Consider the following 26298-nt stretch of genomic DNA (forward strand, 5'->3'; position numbering starts at 1 on the left):
CAAGGGTTTTGCCACCAAGTACTAAGTCATGTTTTGCAGAGGGGTCAAATACTTATTTCCCTCATTAAAATGCAAATGAATTTATAACATTTTTGACATGCGTTTTTCTGGATTTTTTTGTTGTTATTCTGTCTCTCACTGTTCAAATAAACCTACCATTAAATTATAGACTGATCATTTCTTTGTCAGTGGGCAAACGTACAAAATCAGCAGGGGATGAAATACTTTTTTCCCTCACTTGTATGCACTTTCCATGACTCTCTGACCTCCCAGACAGAGAAATCTCAGGTTCCCTCCAAATGTGTTGGACGTATTCTGTATTCCAAAGCCCTCGGCATGTGCATTTTGATTAATGGCCAATGTTATGTTGCCAGGGGAACTCTAGATTCCATAGCGGCATGTTCTGGAAGCATTCCATCGGTTTCACTCCGTCTCGGAGCAACGACTGGCAGACAGCCACTCACAGCCTTACATCAAAGCCCCTCGTTCATTTACATCCTGCAATCGATTAAATCTAAGTTAAGGCCGTGAGGCTCTAATTGGAAACCTTATAGTAAAAGGTGATTCCCCCCACTTCCGTCATCGCATTTAGGATGACTCATGTGCAGCAGACTGTTGGCAGTCTCTCTCAGTGTTTCATCTCCAGTCCTTAACTCTATTCTGAAAATGCACATTTCACCCAATTACACAGGAAATGTTGTTTACCCAGACTGTGCAGATAGGAAGCGCTCCCAGTTAAAGGATTATACACAATAGAGCGCATTAGGATAATGCACAGTGAATAGCATCATCTGACACCAATACAAACAAGTCCCTGTAAACAGGCCTAAATATGATTTTAATGTGGTCCTGCCAACCCTCATTATTCCTGTGATTCCTCATCTCAGTTTGTGACCGTGATAATGATGCAAACACTCTCCCTAAAAACAACCTCTATCAAAGTCTCGCTACCTCCATAGGTTCAGCCTTGTTTATTTGGTTGAGTGGTGAGACATCAAACATTCATGTTCCTGCCTCTGTCATTGGATTTGAAGTTTGGAAAGTGAGCTGACTTTACTAAACTGACATCAACAACCAACCTGAAGTAGACAGAGCAGCAGTATGGCCTGGCGGTCAGGGAAAGGACTGGTAACCATCTTACATGGAGCACTCCTCTGTTCTTTGATGAAGGTACTTAAACTCGACCTTTTTGTCTTCTCCTCATGTCCAAGCAGAGAGTGTGACGGAGGTGAGGACAAATATCTACGTGACCAGCTTTGGACCGGTGTCAGACACAGACATGGTGAGTGTTATATTACTGTACCATCCGGCGCCCAGATCCTCAGAATGTGACCCCGATAGGACCAGCATAACTTATCAAATAATTCACCCCAAAAAACTGTTGGTGTCATTTATACTATATTTGAGACAAAACTGTTGTAATTATGTCACACTTAGAGAAGGAGTTTTTAAGGTAAGGTCACATTGATTGGACTATCCAAGCATCTTGCCCTGGGTTGTACTGTATATCTACCATCCTATAGTGAGTGACTGGCTAAACATGACATCATCGGTTATAGGCCATGAATGTGGATGAGACTAGTGTATAGAAAAGTACATACAATGCAACAGAAAGTGACACATTGATCCCAGTGACCACCGAGACTGATGCGGGGTCAAAACAATGTTGACTCAACGACACAGTCTAGAGCAGGATTCCCCAACTGGCGGCCTGCGGGTGGTTCTATTTGGCCCGTAATTTGTCTCAGCAAAAATTGTTGGACATGAAAGACTGTAAAAATACCAGGAAATCAGCTCCAAGTGATTTTAATTTAGGAAATCTGTTCCCAAGTATTCCCACTCATACAACATGTAAAGTGTTGGTCCCATGTTTCATGAGCTGAAATAAAAGATCCCAGAAATCTTTCATGTGCACAAAAAGCTTATTTCTTTCAAATGTTGTGCTCATATTTGTTTACATCCCTATTAGTGAGCATTTCTCCTTTGTCAAGATAATCCATCCACCTGACAGGTGTGGCATATCAAGAAGCTGATTAAACAGCATGGTCATTAAACATGTGAACCTTGTGCTGGGGACAATAAAAGGCCTCTCTAAAATGTGCAGTTTTGTCACACAACATAATGCCACAGATGTCTCACATTTTTAGGGAGCATGCAATTGGCATGCAGACTGCAGGAATGTCCACCAGAGCTGTTGCCAGAGAATTGAATGTTCATTTCTCTACGATAAGCCTCCAACGTCATTTTAGAGAATTTGGCAGTACGTCCAACCGGCCTCACAACTGCAGACCACGTGTATGGCGTCGTGTGTGCGAACGGTGTGCTGATGTCAACATTGTGAGCAGAGTGCCCCATGGTGGCGGTGGACAATGAACACAATTGCATTTTATCATTTTATCGATGGCAATTTGAATGCACAGAGATACCGTGACGAGATCCTGAGGTCCATTGTCGTGCCATTCATCCGCCGCCATCACCTCATGATAATGCACGGCCCCATGTCGCAAGGATCTGTACACAATTCCTGGAAGCGGAAAATGTCCCAGTTCTTCTATGGCCTGCATACTCACCAGACATGTCACCGATTGAGCACGTTTGGGATGCTCTGGATTGATGTGGATGCTCTGGATCAACTTCGCACAGCCATTGAAGTGGAGTGCAACAACATTCCACAGGCCACAATCAGCAGCCTGATCAACTCTATGCGAAGGATATGTGTCGCGCTGCATGAGGCAAATGGTGGTCACACCAGATACTGACTGGTTTTCTGATTCACGCCCCCTACTTTTTTTTAAATGGTATCCTTTACCAACAGATGCATATCTGTATTCCCAGTCATGTGAAATCCCTAGATTAGGGCCTAATGAATTTGTTTTAATTGACTGATTTCCTTATACACTGCTCAAAAAAATAAAGGGAACACTTAAACAACACAATGTAACTCCAAGTCAATCACACTTCTGTGAAATCAAACTGTCCACTTAGGAAGCAACACTGATTGACAATAAATGTCACATGCTGTTGTGCAAATGGAATAGACAACAGGTGGAAATTATAGGCAATTAGCAAGACACCCCCAATAAAGGAGTGGTTCTGCAGGTGGTGACCACAGACCACTTCTCAGTTCCTATGCTTCCTGGCTGATTTTTGGTCACTTTTGCTGGCGGTGCTTTCACTCTAGTGGTAGCATGAGACGGAGTCTACAACCCACATAAGTGGCTCAGGTAGTGCAGCTCATCCAGGATGGCACATCAATGCGAGCTGTGGCAAGAAGGTTTGCTGTGTCTGTCAGCGTAGTGCCCAGAGCATGGAGGCGCTACCAGGAGACAGGCCAGTACATCAGGAGACGTGGAGGAGGCCGTAGGAGGGCAACAACCCAGCAGCAGGACCGCTACCTCCGCCTTTGTGCAAGGAGGAGCAGGAGGAGCACTGCCAGAGCCCTGCAAAATGACCTCCAGCAGGATACAAATGTGCATGTGTCTGCTCAAACAGTCAGAAACAGACTCCATGAGGGTGGTATGAGGGCTCGACGTCCACAGGTGGGGGTTGTGCTTACAGCCCAACACCGTGCAGGACGTTTGGCATTTGCCAGAGAACACCAAGATTGGCAAATTCGCCACTGGCGCCCTGTGCTCTTCACAGATGAAAGCAGGTTCACACTGAGCACATGTGACAGATGTGACAGAGTCTGGAGACGCCGTGGAGAACGTTCTGCTGCCTGCAACATCCTCCAGCATGACCGGTTTGGCGGTGGGTCAGTCATGGTGTGGGGTGGCATTTCTTTGGGGGGCCGCACAGCCCTCCATGTGCTCGCCAGAGGTAGCCTGACTGCCATTAAGTACCGAGATGAGATCCTCAGACCCCTTGTAAGACCATATGCTGGTGCGGTTGGCCCTGGGTTCCTCCTAATGCAAGACAATGCTAGACCTCATGTGGCTGGAGTGTGTCAGCAGTTCCTGCAAGAGGAAGGCATTGATGCTATGGACTGGCCCGCCCGTTCCCCAGACCTGAATCCAATTGAGCACATCTGGGACATGTCTCGCTCCATCCACCAACACCACGTTGCACCACAGACTGTCCAGGAGTTGGCAGATGCTTTAGTCCAGGTCTGGGAGGAGATCCCTCAGGAGACCATCCGCCACCTCATCAGGAGCATGCCCAGGCGTTGTAGGGAGGTCATACAGGCACGTGGAGGCCACACACACTAATGAGCCTAATTTTGACTTGTTTTAAGGACATTACATCAAAGTTGGATCAGCCTGTAGTGTGGTTTTCCACTTTAAATTTGAGTGTGACTCCAAATCCAGGCCTCCATGGGTTGATACATTTGATTTCCATTGATAATTTTTGTGTGATTTTGTTGTCAGCACATTCAACTATGTAAAGAAAAAAGTATTTAATAAGATTATTTCATTCATTCAGATCTAGGATGTGTTATTTTAGTGTTCCCTTTATTTTTTTGAGCAGTGTATAAACTGTAACTCAGTAAAATCTTTGAAATTGTTGCATGTTGCGTTTATATTTTTGTTCAGTATAGAAAGATTATGTTTTAGTCAAATATTATATCTGTTTGGGCAGTAAATCTGCAGTCTACAAATTATTTGTAATTATGTTCCGGCCCCCCGACCCTCCTCCGCTCAAGAAAAAAGTGGCCCACAGCTGAATCTAGTTAATGATCCCTGGTCTAGAGCCTATTGGTTACCTAACAAGTGGAGAATGGCTTTTTATGCAGATACATATGTAGTATCTTAATTTGAGCCAGTTTGCTACAGCAGGAATGTAATCCTGCAGCAACAGGAAATGTGAGTTATTATGTGGATTATAATTAATATAAATTTTTGTAGGGGTTGATACAGTTTTCGTAAGGGAGATTACAAAACTTCAGAAGCCTTTTTAAACCTAAAATACACTACACGTTTAAAATGTCCTGCATTGCAGGAAAGTTCTCTTGCAACTGGGTGATCAAATTAAGATCCTACACCTGTACATATTCAGACATCCCTTTCCCATTCAGTGACACAACATTTCAGCTGCTTAGAATGGAATGGATTCATTTTAGAGATCAGGAAATTGGTTATGGGGCAGGCCTGGAGGAATCGCATACCTCTTAATCATACACACAATTGGGTTTGGCATGTAAGATGAATCACCCGAGCCATGCAGCGCCCCTGCTCATTCTGCACAGGCAGGCCCTCATCTACTAATAGTGAGACGGAATCAGAGTGCAATCGGCTACATTATATGGAGTGTAAACCGTAGTTGAATTACAAAGCAATAATTAGTAAGGTTAACATTATCATAATCATCCTTTGTGTATCAAAATGATTTCTAGAAATTATATAATTATTAATTAGCAAAAAGTAGGACCGTTTAACGCCTGGGAAACAGATCTAATTAACAGCATATTACATGATTTCCCTTTTTCTTAGAGGACAACCTATACCCAGGGCAGCTCACAACTTGGTGTCTCACACATCCAGTGGTCCAATTACCCATCTGTGTGCCACCCCCAGCCAGTCTTAGGAATCCTCCACCCCACTCCCCTACCCCCGCTCCTACCCTCAGGGCCAGTCCTCCTGCCTCCTCACTGGGCCCAATATGCCATGTCTGCTCCACTTTCTACAACGTCACGACAGACGACAAGTAAGAGGAAGATATTTATAACAAGAACTTGCAAATACCAGTGAAAGTGTAGAATGCTTACAGTAAGGAACTATGGCTGTGTTTACACAGGCAGCCCAATTCTGATCTTTTGCCCAATTATTGACAAAAGATCTGATCTGATTGGTCAAAAGACCAATTATTGGCAAAAGATCAGAATTAGCCTGCCTGTGTAAATGCAGCTTATGTTGTCCAACAATTACTTTACATGCTTTCAGGCCAATCCCTTAAATGTGGGTGATTGTTGGTGACGGCTGGAGAGGAGGTGAATGTGCTGCTCTCTCTCTCTGTTTCTCTCCCTCTATCCTTTCTTGTATCTCTCTCTCTCCTCTTCTGTATCTCTCACCTCTCTCTCTCTCGCTCCTCTCCTGTATCGCTCTCTCCTCCCTCTCTCCTCCCGCTCTCCTCTACTGTATCCCTCTTTCTCCTCTCTCCTCCCTCTCTCCTCCCTCTCTCCTCTCCTGTATCCCTCTATATCTCCTCTCCTGTATCCCTCCCTCTATATCTCCTCTCCTGTATCCCTCTATATCTCCTCTCCTGTATCCCTCTATATCCAGTATGAAAAATGTATGTACTCACTAACTTGAAGTCGCTCTGGATAAGAGCATTTCTGCTAAATGACTAAAGTGTAAAGTGTATATCTCCTCTCCTGTATCCCTCTATATCTCCTCTCCTGTATCCCTCTATATCTCCTCTACTGTATCCCTCTTTCTCCTCTCTTCTCCCTCTCTCCTCTCTTGTATCCCTCTATATCTCCTCTCCTGTATCCCTCTATATCTCCTCTCCTGTATCCCTCTATATCTCCTCTCCTGTATCCCTCTATATCTCCTCTCCTGTATCCCTCTTTCTCCTCTCTCCTCCCCTATATCCCCCTATATCTCCTCTCCTGTATCCCTCTATATCTCCTCTCCTGTATCCCTCTATATCTCCTCTCCTGTATCCCTATTTCCCCTCTCTCCTCCCTCTCTCCTCTCATGTATCCTTTTCTCTCCTCTCCCTTCCCTCTCTCCTCTGTCTCTCTCTCCTGTTCCCCTCTCTCTCTCCGTCCTCCCCCTCTCCTCTCCTGTATCCACCTCTCTCTGTCTCCTCCCCCTCTCCTCTCCTGTTCCCCTCTCTCTCTCCGTCCTCCCCCTCTCCTCTCCTGTATCCACCTCTCTCTGTCTCCTCCCCCTCTCCTCTCCTGTATCCACCTCTCTCTGTCTCCTCCCTCTCTCCTCCCCTGTATCTGTCTGTGTCTCTGGAGGTTTGCGTAGCTCCGGCTCATTTGTTCCTGCGTCTGCACTGTCATGGTGTATTCTCGTGTTCTCTGGTGGGCTGGGGTTGACAGGCCTGGTGTAATGAAATTGAGGGCAGTCTAATCTGTCCCAGGTACTGTGTAGAACACTGCTTGACGAAGATGGCAGAGCTAGTCTGGGGGGCTGTCTTGATCCCAACAAGCTCTGCTCTCATTTCATAATCTACTGTGCTGAAAAACTCTGGACACCTGTGGTATCAACACGCTAGCTAGTACTACACTGGCCCAGAATAAAGCTTTTAAAAGAACCTTATCGTCCAAGCATGATCATTTTCAGTCTCCTTTAGTTATTTTTGCTTGATTATATAGCATCCATCTATACAAGCTAACAGTTTAGTGTTTTATTGAAACAGGTCCCTTCCTGATCCAGATGGAGTATAGTAGGTGGACTTCGGGCTTCTCTGGAGCTGGATAAGCTCTGCTCTACTCTGCTCTGATCTAGTCTTCCATGCATTAAGCCAGGCAAAGAGTTGTCACATTTAGGTTTATTATCAAGAAGTACAAACCTCTCTCCTTCTCTCTAGACCAGTAAAGTACTCTCTCTCTGTGGCAACTCTTATTTCTTCGGCTGAAATTGGTCCCTATTTCAGCTACCAAATTATATTTTCTGTTACGAGGGAAGAAAAATAACACTTGGATCCAAAATCCTGGGAAGGAAACCTGTACAGGTAATGGTCCTCCAAACGAATAAATTAGGTGGAGTTATTTTTCCTGTTGGTGTTTGAGGGTGAATGCTAGGATTCTGCATCCATCATTGTGCCCTTGCTCAAGGGGACGCACGCCAAATAAGTCCTCTTGCAGGAAAATAAGAAACAAAGGTGGGTTTTAGGGAGGTTAACTGAGAATTAAAACTATTGAGTCTCCAGTAAAACGAAAAGTGTCCTTCAGGGAAACTCATTGAATGCACTCTGGTAACAATATAATGTGCTCTCACAATAGTACTCCATCTTCTCTCCCACCAAACCGGTCTTCATTTCGCTCTTTGTCACAATATGATCAACTCATATTCAGGGAGGGAATACGTGTTAAGACAATTTGCATCCTTAATAGGCTGCATCCATGAGCGTCTGTATTGTGTTGCTATAGTTACAAGTCATTAAGCCAACTCTCTTAAAACCATGCTGTGTGATTGCAATGCAACTTCAGCTACCCAAGTATCCCTCATAAAAAATGTTTATGGAGTCTTAGAGTAGTTTACAGCGGTTGCTCAGTCATGTATCTATAATGATTTTTTTTGTTTCTACAAAAAATTAAATGAAATATTCCAGATATTAAGAGATAGCAGTACAGTTTAACACATCATACATGCATTCAATGTTTTCATCCAAAGGTCATTCTGAAGATTAGACTTAACAGATCGAGCCAATTAGAATGCATCAGGGTGAACACCCTAAACGTTTCTAAAGAAAGTAATGGCCTGTGGCAGGAGAGGCTGTAATCATCTGGTCTGTTCATAAACACCACAGCACCATGATTATGGCACAGCAATACCAATGTTCCCTGTTTCTTCACATTGCTCCCTAAGGGCCGCTTTCACCATGTCACATAATTGAGATGGTAGGAAAACGTGAGAGGTGAAGTGGACTCTTAGGAAACACTAAATGCTCCAAAGAGTGGCTTATAGGGAAAACATGCAACATCTACACCAGGGTTCCCCAACGGGCAGCCCACGGGCTCCCCAAGTTTTCTAAGGACATTTTTTTTACATGAAAGACTAAAAACACCAGGAAATCAGCTCCAAGTCATTTTAATTTTGGAAATATGTTCCCAAGTATTCCCACGCATAATAGAGAGACACGTGATCATATAAAAATGTAAGCAAGGTTTGAAATGATTATGTTTTAGTCAAATGTTATATCTGTTTTTGGCTTCTTGCAGTCAATCTGCAGTCTACAAATTATTTGTGATTATGTTCCGGTCCCCCGACCCTCCGCTCAAGAAAGAAACATCCCGCGGCTGAATCTAGTTGATGATCCCTGATCTACACTATCTAATGTGAAAAGCATCAGAACATCTCTCAGATGTGCATGTGCTTGTCATCATCACAGCGTTTACCTAACTGTGTCTGATCTACGTTAGCAATTTGAGAACATAATGTGATTCATTATGTGCCTTGTGTGTCAACTTTATGCAATTATCCATATTCAATTATGCATGAGGAAAAGTGCTTTTCATGTGGTGCTTAAACAAGCGACAGTGGTAAGCATGATGTCTATCAGGGCACAACTAACTGTGACCTTGATCAGTTCCTTGTCTGCTGTTCGATACACCACAGGAAATGATTGTGTCATTATCATTTCCAATCAAATAGTGTTATCGATCTCTGAGCTGGGTACGTGGTGGCCTGAAACAATCTGTTGCCAAAATATGTTCCTGCCTCAGAGCCAAATGTGGAGGAGCTGTTGGAACCCCAGAGATAATGTGTGATTGACAACACATCACACATGCACAGGTCAGTCCCAGCAGGGGAGAACGAGACAGGAAGTCAGGGAGAAAGAGATTGGACTGGAAAATGATTGAGAGAGTGGGAGAACGAGAGGAAGAATGACTAGCTCTTAATTAATGCATACATGGGCAAGAAGTCTCCAGCTCATCATTACTGAGCTCAGGGAAAGGTTGGTCTTAGGGGCGGACTGGAACCAGAAATCGGCCCTGGCATTTCTTAGCAAGGAGTTACAGTCAGTGTCAGAATGGGTAATTAACAATAAACTGGTCTTAAATAAATCTAAAACCAAAGGCATTGTATTTGATTCAAAGCATTCTCTTAGACCTAAACCTCAACTGTTGTGCATAAAGGGTGTGACAAACAAGTTGAAGAAGTTGAACTCCTAGGAGGAACATTAGATGGTCAGTTATCATGGTCAAGTCATATTGACAAAGTTGTTTTGAAGATGGGGAGGGGTATGTCTGTTATAAAAAGATGTTCTTCATTTTTGACACAAAAATCTACTGTACTAGTTATTCAGGCTGTGGTCTTCTTGTCCCATCTTGATTACTGTCTGGTAATATGGTCAGGTGCAGCAAAGAAAGACCTAGCAAAGCTGCAGCTGGCTCAAAACAAAGCAATATGCCTTGCCCTTAACTGCACACACAGAACTAACATCAACAACATGCGTGATAGTCTTTCATGGTTTAGGATTGAGGAGAAATTGACTACTTCTCTTCTAGTCTTTTTAAGAAACATTTGTTTGTTGAAAATGCCAAACCACTTGTATAATCTATTTGCATACACTTCAAACATACATACATACCCCACCAGACACGCCACTATGGGTTTCTTCACGGTACCCAAACCAAAAACAGATTTAATGCGTCGCTCAGTTATGTATAGAGCCATGTCATCGTGGAATGCTCTGCCACCAGAGGTTACTCAGGCAAAAAGCAAGTTTTTAAAAAAACGATAAAAAACCTCTTGTATCACAGTGCCTCTCCTCTGTCTAAAGATCTAATTTAACTGTACTGTATATAAGAATATGAATATGTATATATATGAATAGTGTGTAAATAGTATTTTTGTTGTCTCTTGGTGTCTTTCCAATATATAACTCTTATTTGTATTTTTTATTTTAAATGTAATGTAATATCTTATATTGTTCTTGTCTATAACTGTTCTGTACTTTGTCATGTATTTGTACGTTTTATGTGGATGTCACGTTCGTTTAAGGACGGGTCAGACCAAGGCGCAGCGTGATATGCATACATGTTTATTTACAACGAATAAACACACGACAAAACAACAAACCAAACGAAACGTGAAGTCCAAAGGCTGAACACAAAACTAGCCTAAACACGGAACAAGATCCCACAACCCATAATTGCCAATAGGCTGCCTAAGTATGCTCCCCAATCAGAGACAACGAGCGACAGCTGCCTCTGATTGGGAAACACACCCGGCCAAACATAGAACTACAAAACCTAGATCACAAACATAGAAAATACAACATAGAATATCCACACCCTGACTCAACATACAAGAGTCCCCTGAGTCAGGGCGTGACAGTGGACCCCAGGAAGAGTAGCTGCTGCATGTGCAGTAGCTAAGGGGGACCCCAATAAACTAAACTAAACCAGACTGTAAACAATGTTATTGTTTTCAATTTGGGAGGTATTGAGGAGAAGTCAAGACTACTACCGCATAAAACTCACTAAGAGATGAACTCTTCTGTAGGTAGAGGTAACTGAGAGCTACTGAGGTGCCGAGGGCTGACAGGGTGCTTGATTTGAAGGCTTCTACAGAGAAAAACAACAGATACATAACCACCGTGAGCTGTGCAAGCACAAGGATCACAAGAGCAGATTGTGCTTGCTGGGAGGGAAGGAGGCAGTCTGTCTGCCCGACAGCCACAGAACATAACCACACGCTGGACACCCTTAAATAGAGTGCCAGCTTCCATGGCTGTTGCCTGTGGCCTATGATACACTGTGCATCCTCAGTCCAGGCATCTGCCTGCCCACAGTCTAGAAAGACAAAGAGTGAGGAAGGAGAGTGCAGAATGGTCCTTTATCCCTGTTATCTGCTGCTTGGAGACTGCAGAGGTTGTAAAGCCTAAATGACACATAAAAGAGCAAGCAATATTTGACTGCAATGGACTGTAGGCTAAAGTAACATTACAATAAATACCAGCGAAGAAAGATGTTGATAAACCATAGAAAATGTGCTGACTTTCTGCTATTTCAAGAGTGTTTACCTCTTTTTTAAATTCTCGTTAGCTGCCCAAGTCAGACTCAGAATTCAGTTCAAATAAACAGATAATTTGCTCTGTTGGTGACTTTGCTACCTAAGGCATGTTTGTGTAAAGCCAGGCCTGTGTGGGAGACAGATAAACACTATGATAATAGCTAACATTATTAACCTTAAGAGCCACTTGTCACAAGGTCAGTTCACATTGACTCCTTTTCACTGAAATAATATTAATCTAAATAGAATATTCAAAGCAAAGAAGTCACTATCCAGACCATCAGGATTAGTGGATGTTTTTAATTGTTATAAATAAACAAAATAATAGAGGAAATTAATGTCCTGACAGACTTCATTAGATAGTAGCATGATAATGCCTCCTTTTTAATTAATGTGCAATGCCATAGTGGCCCCTATCGCGATTAAAATAGAAGAGTAACTGGGGAAATCTATGATAAATTTGTCGTCCAGACCATTCCCATGTGAGGAATGCACTACTCTGGGGTAGAGACATAGGAAGGAACTAATAATTTCTGAGGTTAGAGCCTGGCTAGAGCGCAGGTGCCAAGACCAGAGTAGGCGCGTAAACAAGATGGCGTATTGAATAGAAATCGGTACAAAACACCTCAAGATAAAAACATAATATTCAAAATCAGTAAGTTAGACTAAATATTAGCATTTCATATATTCGCAGTTAATATAATTCAATCTGGATAATAACAGAAATAAGATCATAAGGCTAGAGAAATATATCGACAAATATTACTACAACAAGCAACACCCAAACATGACTGAAGACAAGCGTGGAGAGCCGATCCCCAAAAGAAAACGCGACTCATCGACAGATACAGATGATATATGCTTTTCACCACTAGGTATGGTAAGTGTGGAAAGCGACCTGTTGAAGTCGATAAATGACAAATTGGGCATATTAGAACTGGTCAGTAAAGACGTAAAAGAGTTGAAAGCGAGTCTTCAAATGAGTGACGAAAAAGCTTTGGTAATGGAGAAAGAAACCAAAGAAATAAAAGTGACAGTCTCTAAAATGGAAACAGACGTTAGGGAATTAAAAAAGGAGAACAATCTTCTGAGAGAAGCCTTACTAGACATCCAAACTAGATCGATGAGGGAAAATCTAGTACTTACGGGTATTCAGGAAAAGGAGGGAGAAATAACAGAGAATATTATGAAGGACTTCCTGCATACAGCGCTACAAATCCCACTCGAGGCTGTCGATAAAATCCAACTCGAACGTGTACATCGTTTCGGGAAAAAGAGGACAGAAATATGAGCGCCCAATCGTTGCCAAATTTGCTTTTTTTTAAGGACAAAGCTATGGTGAAAAGCCTGGGAAAAAGACTTGCTGGCACGAAAATAGGCATGAATGATCAGTTCCCGAAGGAGATTGTAGAAAGGCGCAAAGTTCTGTATCCAATCTTCAAGGAAAACAGATTAAAAGGGAAACGTGTTGCACTAGTGGTGGATAAATTATATATTGACAACCAAATGTTCAGAGACACAAAGACTACTCCATGGCTATTCTAAAAGTTGTAATGGAGGAGTCAAATATTGGAGCACCTGATACTAGCAATGATAGGGATTGTAATATTAAATAATATTTATAGTAAGTATAGTATTTTATAAATGGATAAAACGATATAACAAGCAGAATAATACATCTTTATATACAAATAATTAGAACATGGATTTTTTTTTGTTGTTTTGGCGGATGGTTGTTGTGGTTGGTCCTGTGTTCTCTCTGGCGTCCTTTCCCCCTTGCAGCAGATGTGGATGCGGGTGCGTTTGCACGCTCGGCCCATTTCTTCCGCAGTCAACCATGTGGTGTGCATTTTTGTGTTTGAAAAGGTACGGCGTTAAGTGAGTGAGAGGGGAAATGGTTGCATATCCCAGAGCCGACCGGGGGTCTATGAACAGGGGTAGTGAGAGAGAGAGCTTTCAATTTTGTGTAGATGAGGGATATACATTTTTAAATATAGTATACATCTAATCTAATTATTCATTGTCCTATCATGATGGAAAGATCCCTAACCCTATAACCTGGACACCCACCTGAGCGACCCATACACCAAAGAGAAGTTCCCATCTATTTTATGGACCTGCTGTGAATATGCAGCCTAAATAGAGAAATAAATGCGGTCAGAGACCTACTTGAGCAGCACCGCCCCCTCAAGATTCTGAGCCTGCCTGGCAGGGTTGGTCCTACAAAGCCAGAGCCCCCTGATGGGAGAGCATAATATACAAGGAAATTCTCAAAGCTGCTAATGAGAACCTTGACGACCTTTTACCTAGCCGGTGGGGATTCCGGTGGGGTACGCCCACCCAGGTAGTGGCAGTGCTGGCAACACTGGCTGCAGTAACCCATGGGGAGGGGGTCACACTCGGACAATCAGAGAGGGGGGTTTATCATTGTGGCCCAGGTGGCACAAAATAATCAAAGGTCTGACCGCATGGAGATGCTTGGGAAAATGGTTACAACAGGGGATCAGAGTGTTTGTGTCTCAGGTGAAGAGGGTGGATCTGATCTCCATCACCTAGGACTTGACATAGATTAAGTAGATTAATCAAATCTCACATTGTTGTCAATTTCTGCTCAATTTGCATGCTTTCTCAATCAGCTTTAACTGTATGTGCACTCGTAGATCAAGTTATTTCTCGAGTTGGGCTCTGGGATATAACAGCCGTTGAGTATCGGATTTTATGGTGGATTGTGGAGGAGGGGGGTTGAGTGTGTTGGAGTATGTGAGTATGTGCGTGTGTGCTGGTCTGGCATCTGTTGTGGGGGGTGGGGATGTTGGGGGGTATGGGATGGACCGCGGGAATTATTTGCTAGGATAATAATTGCTTGTCAATGAATTAAATGTAATACAATGGCAATCCTGGTTATATGTTAGAATCCTATGCGTGAACTGCCGACATTATTACGCATATTAATTGATAATGATGGAAAATAGGATATGCATAATAAAAAATAAAAAAATAGTTATATAGATATATATATATATAGAGGTGAAAGCATTGGAAATGCTTTTGGCGGTTAACCTGCTTCTGTTTTGTGGGTGGCACTGTGTGCTGTTTTCGATGGATGGGTCCTGGCCTCTCGGGGCCTTAGGGAGGGACGTGGGGGGGATGCTGATCACTGGGATGACGGCTCAACTTGGGATGGGGAGGGGCTTTAGCGGGGGAATTAGTGGAGAACAATTGAAGGGTTACTCCGTAGCAATGCAAATATCACGGTACAGCTATATGGACACTCAATCATTACGCTATTTTTTATTGGTAAATTTACAAACATATATAATGATAAATAGACTTGAAACTTGTATCTCATTATGGTGTATGGTGAAATAAGTATAGCCAGTTATAATTGTAATGGCTTAGCTGATAATAACAAAAGAAGAACAATATTTACATGGCTCAAAGAGAAGGAATATAATATCTATTGTATACAGGAAACTCATTCAACAATTCGAGATGAAGTAGCGTGGAAAAAAGAATGGGGGGGGGGAAATATACTTCTCCCATGGGCAAAGAAATTCAAAAGGGGTGATGATATTAATGAATAGTAATTTCGATCCGAATGTGCAAATTGTCCAAATAGATACGCAAGGTAGATGGATTATTTTAAATATGGTATTGGACCATAAACTGATATGGCTCATTAACCTTTACGGACCAAATAATGATGATCCACAATTCTTTGACAATATATATAATAAATTATCAAGCCTGCAAGCAACTCAAGACAATATTATTATGGTGGGGGATTATAATACTGTTTTAAATAGCTCAATGGACCGAAAAGGAAATCACACCACAAACAATCACCCACATGCTCTTAAGGAAATTGTGAATGTCATGGATACATTAGAACTAGTAGATATATGGAGGCTTAAATATGCTGATCTAGTGAGATATACATGGCGGAGACTGAATCAAGCTAGTCGTCTTGACTTCTTTCTTATCTCATTCTCGTTGGCACCAAAAGTAAAAAAAAGTGTTGATAGGGGACAGAATGCGGTCGGACCATCATATAATAGGCATATACATTACTCTGACTGAATTTCCACGTGGGCGAGGATATTGGAAATTTAATCAAAGCCTATTAGATGATAATTTATTTATAATTAGAACAAAGGAATTTATAACTGACTTTTTTCCAACATAACATACAGTGGGGAAAAAAGTATTTAGTCAGCCACCAATTGTGCAAGTTCTCCCACTTAAAAAGATGAGAGAGGCCTGTAATTTTCATCATAGGTACACGTCAACTATGACAGACAAAATGAGAAAAATAATCCAGAAAATCACATTGTAGGATTTTTAATGAATTTATTGTCACGGTTTCGCCGAGGCTGCTCCTCTTCCTTGTTCGGGCGGACTTCGGCGGTCGTCGTCTCCGGAGTACTAGCTGCCACCGTTCTATGTTTCTTGTTTCGCTTTGGTTTTGTCTGTGCATAACACCTGTCCCTTGTTTGTGTCTTGATTGTTCTCCTATTTAGTTTCTTGGTTTGGGGCAGGTGTTATGCGTGATTGTTTATGTCAGACTGCCTCTGTATCGTGTCTAGTTTCTCTCGTTGTTGGCTTGTGCCCGAGAGTTCAGACTGCGTGCGCTTTTCGTTGTTATTTGCGCACTGTGTTTGGTGCGTAATTGTTTTGCGCCACCCGGTTGGGTTGGTTATTATATTGTGTACGTGCTTGGTTACGTTACTAAAGACGGTTGAAGTCATCCTGGTGCCTGCGCTTGATTCCGACACTCATCCACACACACACCTGTCTGACAGAATCACGCATCTAGATGGAATCAGCAGGAGCGACCGCGCCACCAGCTGATTTGGCGGAACGTCTTCGAGGTCAGGAGGACCGGATGAACCAGGTCTGCCACGCTCTGGATAGGGTGATGACCACGCTGCACCGTTGGGAGACCAGCGGGGTTCCCACACCTCCACACACCGACCCAGATCCAGCGGTCAGCCCTCCAGTGTCCTCTTCGGAACCCAGTGGAATTCGGCTCTCGCTCCCGAGGGCGTACGACGGCTCCACCGCCGGGTGTCAAGGGTTCCTGCTGCAGGTGGAGCTCTACCTCGCCACCGTCCACCCGGCGCCCTCGGGACACGAGAGCGTCTCAGCCCTCATCTCCTGTCTCACCGGCAAGGCGTTGGAGTGGGCCAACGCCGAGTGGAGGAGAATGGACGCCGCAACGACGAACTACGCGGAGTTCTCCCGCCGCTTCCGTGCGGTATTCGACCATCCACCAGAAGGGAAGGCGGCGGGGGAACGTCTGTTCTACCTCCGACAGGGGATGAGGAGCGCCCAGGACTTTGCATTAGAGTTCCGGACCCTAGCGGCTGATGCAGGGTGGAATGAGCGGGCCCTGACTGACCATTTCCGCTGCAGCCTCCGAGAGGACGTCCAGCGAGAGTTGGCGTGCAGGGACACGTCGTTGACTTTCGACCAACTGGTCGACATGGCCATCCGGCTGGATACCCTGCTCGCCACCCGTGGGCGTCCCGGAGGAGGGGGTTCGCCCATTCCACTCTCCAGCGCCTCCGAGCCGAGTCCTATGGAGCTCGGGGGTGCTGGCGCTAGGGAACGGAGGAGGAGGAGCCCACGGGGACCCGGCCCTTGCACCAACTGTGGTCGTGGAGGGCACACTGCGGCTAGGTGCTGGGGCGGGTCCTCCAGAGGAGGAGATGGCAGGACAGGCATTGGGGGGTCACCCCAGGTGAGTAGGCGCCCTGCTTACCCAGAGCTTTCTGTCGTGCACCTAACCTTGCCTGTTTGTTTCCCACAGGTTGCACCTCGTTCCCAGCATAAGGCGCTGGTAGATTCAGGCGCAGCTGGGAATTTTATAGATCGCCAGTTCTGTTTAGAGTTAGGGATTCCCCTCCTCCCAGTGGATAAGCCTTTCCCCGTCCATGCCCTAGATAGCCGTCCGTTAGGGTCTGGTTTGATTAGGGAAGTCACAGCACCACTTCAGATGATGGCGCAGGAGGGTCATGAGGAGAGAATTCAGCTTTATTTGATTGACTCTCCTGCGTATCCGGTGGTGTTGGGTCTTCCTGGTTGATAACTCATGACCCTATTATTGGGTGGCGAGAGAAAGCTCTTAAAGGGTGGTCTGCTCAATGTGAGGGGCGATGTCTGGGTGTTTCCATAGGGGCGACCTCGGTGGAGAGTCCGAATCTAATGCCAGCATTGCAGATTCCCCCCGAGTATGAGGATTTGGCACTGGCGTTCAGTAAGACTAGGGCTGCTCAGCTGCCGCCTCATAGACGGGGGGATTGTGCGATAGATCTCCAGTCAGGCGCAGCTCTCCCGCGGAGCCATGTGTATCCCTTGTCTCAAGAGGAGAAAAGATCTATGGAGACTTACATCTCTGAGTCTCTTAGACAGGGATACATACGGTCCTCCGTTTCACCCGTTTCCTCAAGTTTCTTTTTTGTGAAGAAGAAGGATGGAGGTCTGCGGCCGTGTATTGATTACCGCGGTCTCAATCAGATCACAGTGAAGTACAGCTATCCACTTCCTCTGATTGCGACTATGACGGAGTCACTGCACGGTGCGCAGTTCTTTACAAAATTGGATCTTAGGAGCGCATACAACTTGGTGCGCATTCGTAAGGGCGATGAATGGAAGACAGCGTTTAGCACGACTTCTGGGCACTACGAGTATCTAGTCATGCCATATGGGTTGATGAATGCTCCCTCAGTCTTCCAATCCTTCGTTGATGAGATTTTCCGGGACATGCAGGGACAGGGAGTGGTTGTGTACATCGACGACATTCTGGTGTATAGCCCTACCCGTGCTGAGCATGTAGCCCTGGTGCGCCGAGTATTGAGGAGGCTGTTGGAGCATGACCTATATGTCAAGGCAGAGAAATGTCTGTTTTTTTCAGAAGTCGGTCTCCTTTCTGGGTTACCAGTTGTCTGCGTCAGGGGTGAAGATGGAGGTAGACCGGGTCTCGGCTGTGCGTAATTGGCAGACCCCAACCACTGTGAAGGAGGTGCAACGGTTCTTGGGTTTTGCGAATTACTACCGGAGGTTTATCCGGGGTTTTGGACAGGTGGCAGCTCCCATCACGTCTCTGTTAAAGGGGGGTCCGGTGCGCTTGCGGTGGTCAGCTGAGGCGGACAGGGCATTTGGGAGACTGAAGGACCTGTTTACCTCGGCGCCCGGTGTTGGCGCATCCGGATCCCTCCTTACCGTTCCAAGTAGAGGTGGACGCGTCAGAGGCCGGGATAGGGGCCGTTCTTTCCCAGCGTTCTGGCACTCCACCCAAACTCCGCCCCTGTGCGTTCTACTCAAAGAAGCTCAGTCCGGCGGAGCGGAATTATGACGTAGGAGACAGGGAGCTGTTAGCCGTAGTACAGGCCCCTAAAGGTGTGGCGGCATTGGCTCGAGGGGGCTCAACACCCTTTCCTCATTCAAACTGACCATCGTAACCTGGAGTACATCCGGGCAGCTAGGAGACTGAATCTCGCCAGGCTCAGTTGGACTATGTTCCTGGCCCGGTTTGTGTTCAAGATCACATACATCCCTGGGTCCCAGAACGGGAAGGCAGATGCTCTGTCCCGGCGGTATGACGCAGAGGAGAGGTCAGTTGAGTCCACGCCCATACTACCGGAGTCTTGTCTGGTTGCTCCGGTGGTGTGGGAGGTTGATGGTGAGATCGAGCGGGCGTTACGCACCGACCCGAGTCCTCCTCAGTGTCCTGTGGGTCGGACGTACGTTCCGCTCGAGATACGCGATCGCCTCATTTGTTGGGCTCATCGTCCCCCTCCTCTGGCCATCCGGGTATCGGCCGGACAGTGCACTGCCTTAGCACGAAGTACTGGTGGCCAACGTTAGCTAGGGATGTGAGGATTTATGTCTCCTCCTGTTCGGTGTGTGCCCAGTGTAAGGCACCCAGACATTTGCCCAGGGGTAGTTACAACCCCTGCCTATTCCACAGCGACCCTGGTCCCACCTCTCGGTGGATTTTGTTACCGACCTTCCACCCTCACAGGGGAATACGGCCATCCTGGTCGTTGTGGATAGGTTCTCGAAGGCCTGTCGTCTCCTTCCCATGCCGGGTCTACCCACTGCCCTACAGACCGCTGAGGCTCTGTTCACCCATGTCTTCCGGCATTACGGGGTACCCGAGGATATAGTGTCTGACCGAGGCCCCCAGTTCACGTCCAGAGTGTGGAGAGCTTTTATGGAACGGTTGGGGGTTTCGGTAAGCCTTACCTCGGGTTATCACCCGGAGAGTAATGGGCAGGTTGAACGTGTCAACCAGGATGTGGGTAGGTTTCTGAGGTCATACTGTCAGGACCGGCCGGAGGAGTGGGCGAGATATGTGCCCTGGGCCGAGATGGCACAGAACTCTCTTCGCCACTCCTCCACCCAACTAACCCCTTTTCAGTGTGTGTTAGGGTACCAGCCGGTTCTGGCACCATGGCACGAGAGCCAGATCGAGGCCCCGCTGTGGATGAGTGGGTGCGGCGCTCGGAGGAGACGTGGGACGCTGCACACGTCCATCTGCAGCGTGCCATACGTCGACAGAAGACGAGCGCCGACCTACACCGCAGTGAGGGGCCAGTGTACGCACCGGGAGATCGAGTCTGGCTCTCAACCAGAAACCTGCCCCTCCGCCTGCCCTGCCGGAAGCTGGGTCGGCGGTTTGTAGGGCCCTTTAAAGTCCTGAGGAGATTGAACGAGGTGAGTTATAGGTTAGAATTACCAATTGACTACAAGAATATTAACCCCTCGTTCCATGTGTCTCTCCTCAGGCCGGTGGTAGCTGGTCCACTCCAGGACTTTGAGATTGAGGAGACTCCTCCGCCCCCGTTGGACATCGAGGGGGCTCCGGCGTACACCGTGAGGTCCATCCTGGATTCTAGACGCCGGATGGGGGGTCTTCAATATCTCGTGGAGTGGGAGGGGTACGGTCCGGAGGAGCGGTGCTGGGTGCCCAGGAGGGACATATTGGACCAGTCCCTACTGACCGAGTTCCATCGGGGTCATCCTGCGCGCCCTGCTCCGCGTCGTCCGGGTCGTCCCCGAGCTCCGGGTCGGCGCACGGCTGGAGCCGCGCGTCAAGGGGGGGGTACTGTCACGGTTTCGGCCGAGGCTGCTCCTCTTCCTTGTTCGGGCGGACTTCGGCGGTCGTCGTCTCCGGAGTACTAGCTGCCACCGTTCTATGTTTCTTGTTTCGTTTGGTTTTGTCTGTGCATAACACCTGTCCCTTGTTTGTGTCTTGATTGTTCTCCTATTTAGTTTCTTGGTTTGGGGCAGGTGTTATGCGTGATTGTTTATGTCAGACTGCCTCTGTATCGTGTCTAGTTTCTCTCGTTGTTGGCTTGTGCCCGAGAGTTCGGACTGCGTGCGCTTTACGTTGTTATTTGCGCACTGTGTTTGGTGCGTAATTGTTTTGCGCCACCCGGTTGGGTTGGTTATTATATTGTGTACGTGCTTGGTTACGTTACTAAAGACGGTTGAAGTCATCCTGGTGCCTGCGCTTGATTCCGACACTCATCCACACACACACCTGTCTGACATTTATTGGCAAATGATGGTGGAAAATAAGTATTTGGTCAATAACAAAAGTTTCTCAATACTTTGTTATATACCCTTTGTTGGCAATGACACAGGTCAAACGTTTTCTGTAAGTCTTCACAAGGTTTTCACACACTGTTTCTGGTATTTTGGCCCATTCCTCCATGCAGATCTCCTCTAGAGCAGTGATGTTTTGAGGCTGTCGCTGGGCAACACGGACTTTCAACTCCCTCCAAAGATTTTCTATGGGGTTGAGATCTGGAGACTGGCTAGGCCACTCCAGGACCTTGAAATGCTTCTTACGAAGCCACTCCTTCGTTGCCCGGGCGGTGTGTTTGGGATCATTGTCATGCTGAAAGACTCAGCCACGTTTCATCTTCAATGCCCTTGCTGATGGAAGGAGGTTTTCACTCAAAATCTCACGATACATGGCCCCATTCATTCTTTCCTTTACACGGATCAGTCGTCCTGGTCCCTTTGCAGAAAAACAGCCCCAAAGCATGATGTTTCCACCCCCCATGCTTCACAGTAGGTATGGTGTTCTTTGGATGCAACTCAGCATTCTTTGTCCTCCAAACATGACGAGTTGAGTTTTTACCAAAAAGTTCTATTTTGGTTTCATCTGACCATATGACATTCTCCCAATCCTCTTCTGGATCATCCAAATGCACTTCAGACGGGCCTGGACATGTACTGGCTTAAGCAGGGGGACACGTCTTGCACTGCAGGATTTGAGTCCCTGGCGGCGTAGTGTGTTACTGATGGTAGGCTTTGTTACTTTGGTCCCAGCTCTCTGCAGGTCATTCACTAGGTCCCCCCGTGTGGTTCTGGGATTTTTGCTCACCGTTCTTGTGATCATTTTGACCCCACGGGGTGAGATCTTGCGTGGAGCCCCAGATCGAGGGAGATTATCAGTGGTCTTGTATGTCTTCCATTTCCTAATAATTGCTCCCACAGTTGATTTCTTCAAACCAAGCTGCTTACCTATTGCAGATTCAGTCTTCCCAGCCTGGTGCAGGTCTACAATTTTGTTTCTGGTGTCCTTTGACAGCTCTTTGGTCTTGGCCATAGTGGAGTTTGGAGTGTGACTGTTTGAGGTTGTGGACAGGTGTATTTTATACTGATAACAAGTTCAAACAGGTGCCATTAATACAGGTAACGAGTGGAGGACAGAGGAGCCTCTTAAAGAAGAAGTTACAGGTCTGTGAGAGCCAGAAATCTTGCTTGTTTGTAGGTGACCAAATACTTATTTTCCACCATAATTTGCAAATAAATTCATTAAAAATCCTACGATGTGATTTTCTGGATTTTTTTTCCTCAATTTGTCTGTCATAGTTGACGTGTACCTATGATGAAAATTACAGGCATCTCTCATCTTTTTAAGTGGGAGAACTTGCACAATTGGTGGCTGACTAAATACTTTTTTTCCCCACTGTAGGTACAGCGAATCCCCTTATTGTATGGGACACCTTTAAATGTGCCTTTAGAGGCCATGCAATTCAGTACTCATCTCGAAAACAAAAGCAATTTAGGTCAAAAGAGTTTATACTAAGAAAGGAAATAGAAAGTCTAACAGAACAGATAGATGGCAATAAAAACTGTAACATAGAGGCTCAGAATAAATTAGAGGAAAAACAAAAAGAAATGGAAAAACTTATTCAAGAAAGATCAAGTGTAATATATTATAAAAATAAAGCAAACTGGATGGAATATGGGGAAAAATGCACAAAATTCTTTTTAATCTTCAACATAGGAATGCTACCAAAAAGAACTTAATGAAACTGGTTACAATTGACGGAGTCACCCATAATTCACCTAATGATATTTTGAAGGAAGAAACAAAGTATTTTAAGCATATGTTTTCTTTTCAGTCGCCTCCATCTCCTCTAACTGAAGCTAATTGTAGATATTTTTTTCCTATTGATAATGTCAAATTAACAGCCACACAGAAAGACTCATGTGAAGGTGAAATTACAGAGGAGGAACTTCTGGATGCAATTAAAGACTTTAAGTCCGGGAAAACTCCAGGGTTGGATGGCATACCAATCGAGGTATACCAAACCTTTTTTGATATACTAAGAGGACCGTTATTAGCATGTTTTAACCACTCCTATGTAAATGGTAGATTATCTGACACTCAAGAAGAAGGTCTGATCTCATTATTACTGAAACAGGATACAAGTGGAAAATATAAAGATCCAGTCCATTTACAAAATTGGAGGCCCCTTACACTTCAGTGTTGTGATGCAAAAATCCTAGCAAAATGTATAGCGCATAGAATTAAAAAGGTATTGTCGGATATTATTCATTCTAATCAGACAGGTTTTTTACATGGAAGATACATTGGAGATAATATAAGGCAAGTATTGGAAACAATAGAACACTATGGAAAATATGGGAAACCAGGCCTGCTATTCATAGCAGACTTCGAAAAGGCATTTGATAAAGTTCGACTGGAATTTATATATAAATGCCTGGAGCATTTCAATTTTGGAGAATCTCTTATAAAATGGGTCAAAATCATGTATAGTAACCCTAGGTGTAAAATAGTAAATAATGGCTATTTCTCAGAAAGTTTCAAACTGTCAAGAGGAGTGAAACAAGGTTGTCCACTATCGGCATATCTATTTATTGTGGCCATCGAGATGTTAGCTATTAAAATCAGATCCAATAATAATATCAGAGGATTAGAAATACAGGGCTTAAAAACAAAGGTGTCATTGTACGCAGATGATTCATGTTTTCTTTTAGATCCACAACTAGAATCCCTCCACAGCCTCATAGAGGATCTAGATACATTTTCTAACCTCTCTGGATTAAAACCAAATTATGACAAATGTACTATATTACGTATTGGATCACTAAAAAATACAATTTTTACATTACCATGTAGTTTACCAATAAAATGGTCTGATGGTGATGTGGATATACTCGGAATACATATCCCAAAGGAAATAAATGATCTCACTTCAATACATTTTAATAGAAAGTTAGCAAAAATAGATAAGATCTTACTACCATGGAAAGGAAAATACCTGTCAATTTGTGGAAAAATCACCCTGATTAACTCTTTAGTATTATCCCAGTTTACCTATTTGCTTATGGTCTTGCCTACGCCTAGCAAACAGTTTTTTAAATTATATGAGAAAAAAATATTCAATTTTATTTGGAACGGCAAGCCAGACAAAATTAAAAGAGCATATTTATATAATGAATATGAATTCGGAGGACAGAAATTATTAAATATTAAAGCATTAGACCTATCACTAAAATCTTCAGTCATCCAAAAGTTATACTTAAATCCGAACTGGTTCTCAAGCAAATTAGTAAGATTGTCTCACCCACTGTTCAAGAAAGGCCTTTTTCCCTTTATTCAGATTACAACCTCTCACTTTCAGTTATTTGAAAAGGAAATAATCTCCCAAATGTCACTATTTCTAAAACAAGCCATAGAAAGTTGGTTGCAATTTCAATTTAATCCTCCAGAAACGACAGAACAAATAATGCAACAAATATTGTGGTTAAATTCAAATATACTAATTGACAAAAAACCTTTATTTTTTGACAGAATGTTTAAAAAAGGTATAATCTTCGTAAATGATATCATCGGTAGGACTGGTGGAGTTATGTCGCACATGCAGCTAACAAAAACATATGGAAATGTCTGCTCTACCCAAAATTACAACCAAATAATTGCAGCCTTACCGCAAAAGTGGAAGAGGAAAGTTGAAGGGGGAGAAAGTAAGGAACTTGTCTGTCGGCCTTGCATTAAAGAACATAATTGGTTAAGGAAAACTGTGATAAATAAAAAAGTATATCAGTTTCACTTAAGGACCAAAGGATTGACAGCAGTCCCATATAGATTGCAAAATAGTTGGGAAGAGATCTTTGACGTACCGATCCCATGGCATAGTGTTTATGAACTGACACGCAAAACGACACCGGATTCAAAAATTAGAATCTTTCAATTTAAATTATTATATAAAATTCTTGCTACCAATAGAATGTTATTTATATGGGGGATACAATCTTCCCAGCTCTGCAGACTTTGCTGTGAAGAGATAGAATCATTAGATCATTTGTTTTGGTTCTGTCCATTTGTAGCTTGTTTTTGGACACAGGTCCAGGAATGGCTAAAGGATTGCAATATTTACCTGGAACTAACCTTGCAGATAGCATTACTGGGTGATCTGAAAAGTCATAGTCAATCAATCAATAATATAATAATACTTTTAGCAAAAATGTTTATTTTTAATTCACAATCTGTAGAAGCAATGAGAATAGAAAGGTTCAGAACTTTTGTAAAACATCACAGTATGGTTGAAATATATATGGCAAATAGAAATCCTATATGGATGGTGTTAAGAGATAGATGGGAGGTATTGAATAGAGTTGAAGGATGGGACTAATAACAAATAACAACAAATAATAACAAAGATAGCTAATAATGTAAGCATACTGTGTCCATAATAAGTATATAGGTTGTATGTTGGGAGCTTTTGGGAAAGAGCACAGTTAGAAAGATATGGCATTTAGAAGCAAACCGGATGGACATCATGAAAATGATCGGAGAGGTTGAGAGTAGAAGAAGTTCAGGAGCAAAAAATAAATAAATATATATATATATATATATATATATATATATATATATATATATATATATATATAGATATAGAATTATTGTAAAATTAACTCTGTCCATAAGGTGTAGATAGTAAGTATAGACCGGAAGTAGAGGCCTGGGCGTTGTTGTTCACTAATTTACTCCAAGTAGGGAAAGGATGGTGGGGTTGAAAAGTAATAAAGGGGAATATATATATAAAAAATAAAAAAAAACATGGGGGATTGGAAGTGATGCAGACAATTACATTGATAGAAGATACAATCTATCTGCAATATTAAGCTGATCCATCCCCCGAAAAAAAAAAAAAAATAATAATAATTTCTGTCTCTCTCTCTACGGGCTTGTTCTTTGTAAATGGACTCTTGATGAAGACCTAAGGGTTGAATCGTTGTCGCCAATAAACCACAGGGAAACATACAGATGTAGGATCTTAATTTGAGCCAGCTAGCTATGACAGGAAAATAATCCTGCAGCAACAGGAAA

The 26298-nt window shown here is 44.0% G+C and overlaps 1 protein-coding gene across 2 annotated transcripts in view; it reads left to right on the plus strand.

The window, feature by feature from the left end:
• Window positions 1-26298, plus strand: part of LOC121541809 (gamma-aminobutyric acid receptor subunit alpha-3) — a 162725-nt gene that overhangs the window by 59699 nt on the left and 76728 nt on the right. For both annotated transcript variants that reach the window (XM_041851117.2, XM_041851118.2), the window contains exon 4: window positions 1212-1282. In XM_041851117.2, coding sequence (XP_041707051.1) covers window positions 1212-1282 — 71 coding nt within the window. The remainder of the gene's footprint in view (window positions 1-1211; window positions 1283-26298) is intronic.

This window comes from Coregonus clupeaformis, chromosome 27, assembly GCF_020615455.1.
Source record: "Coregonus clupeaformis isolate EN_2021a chromosome 27, ASM2061545v1, whole genome shotgun sequence".
NCBI classification, from domain to species: Eukaryota; Metazoa; Chordata; class Actinopteri; order Salmoniformes; family Salmonidae; genus Coregonus; species Coregonus clupeaformis.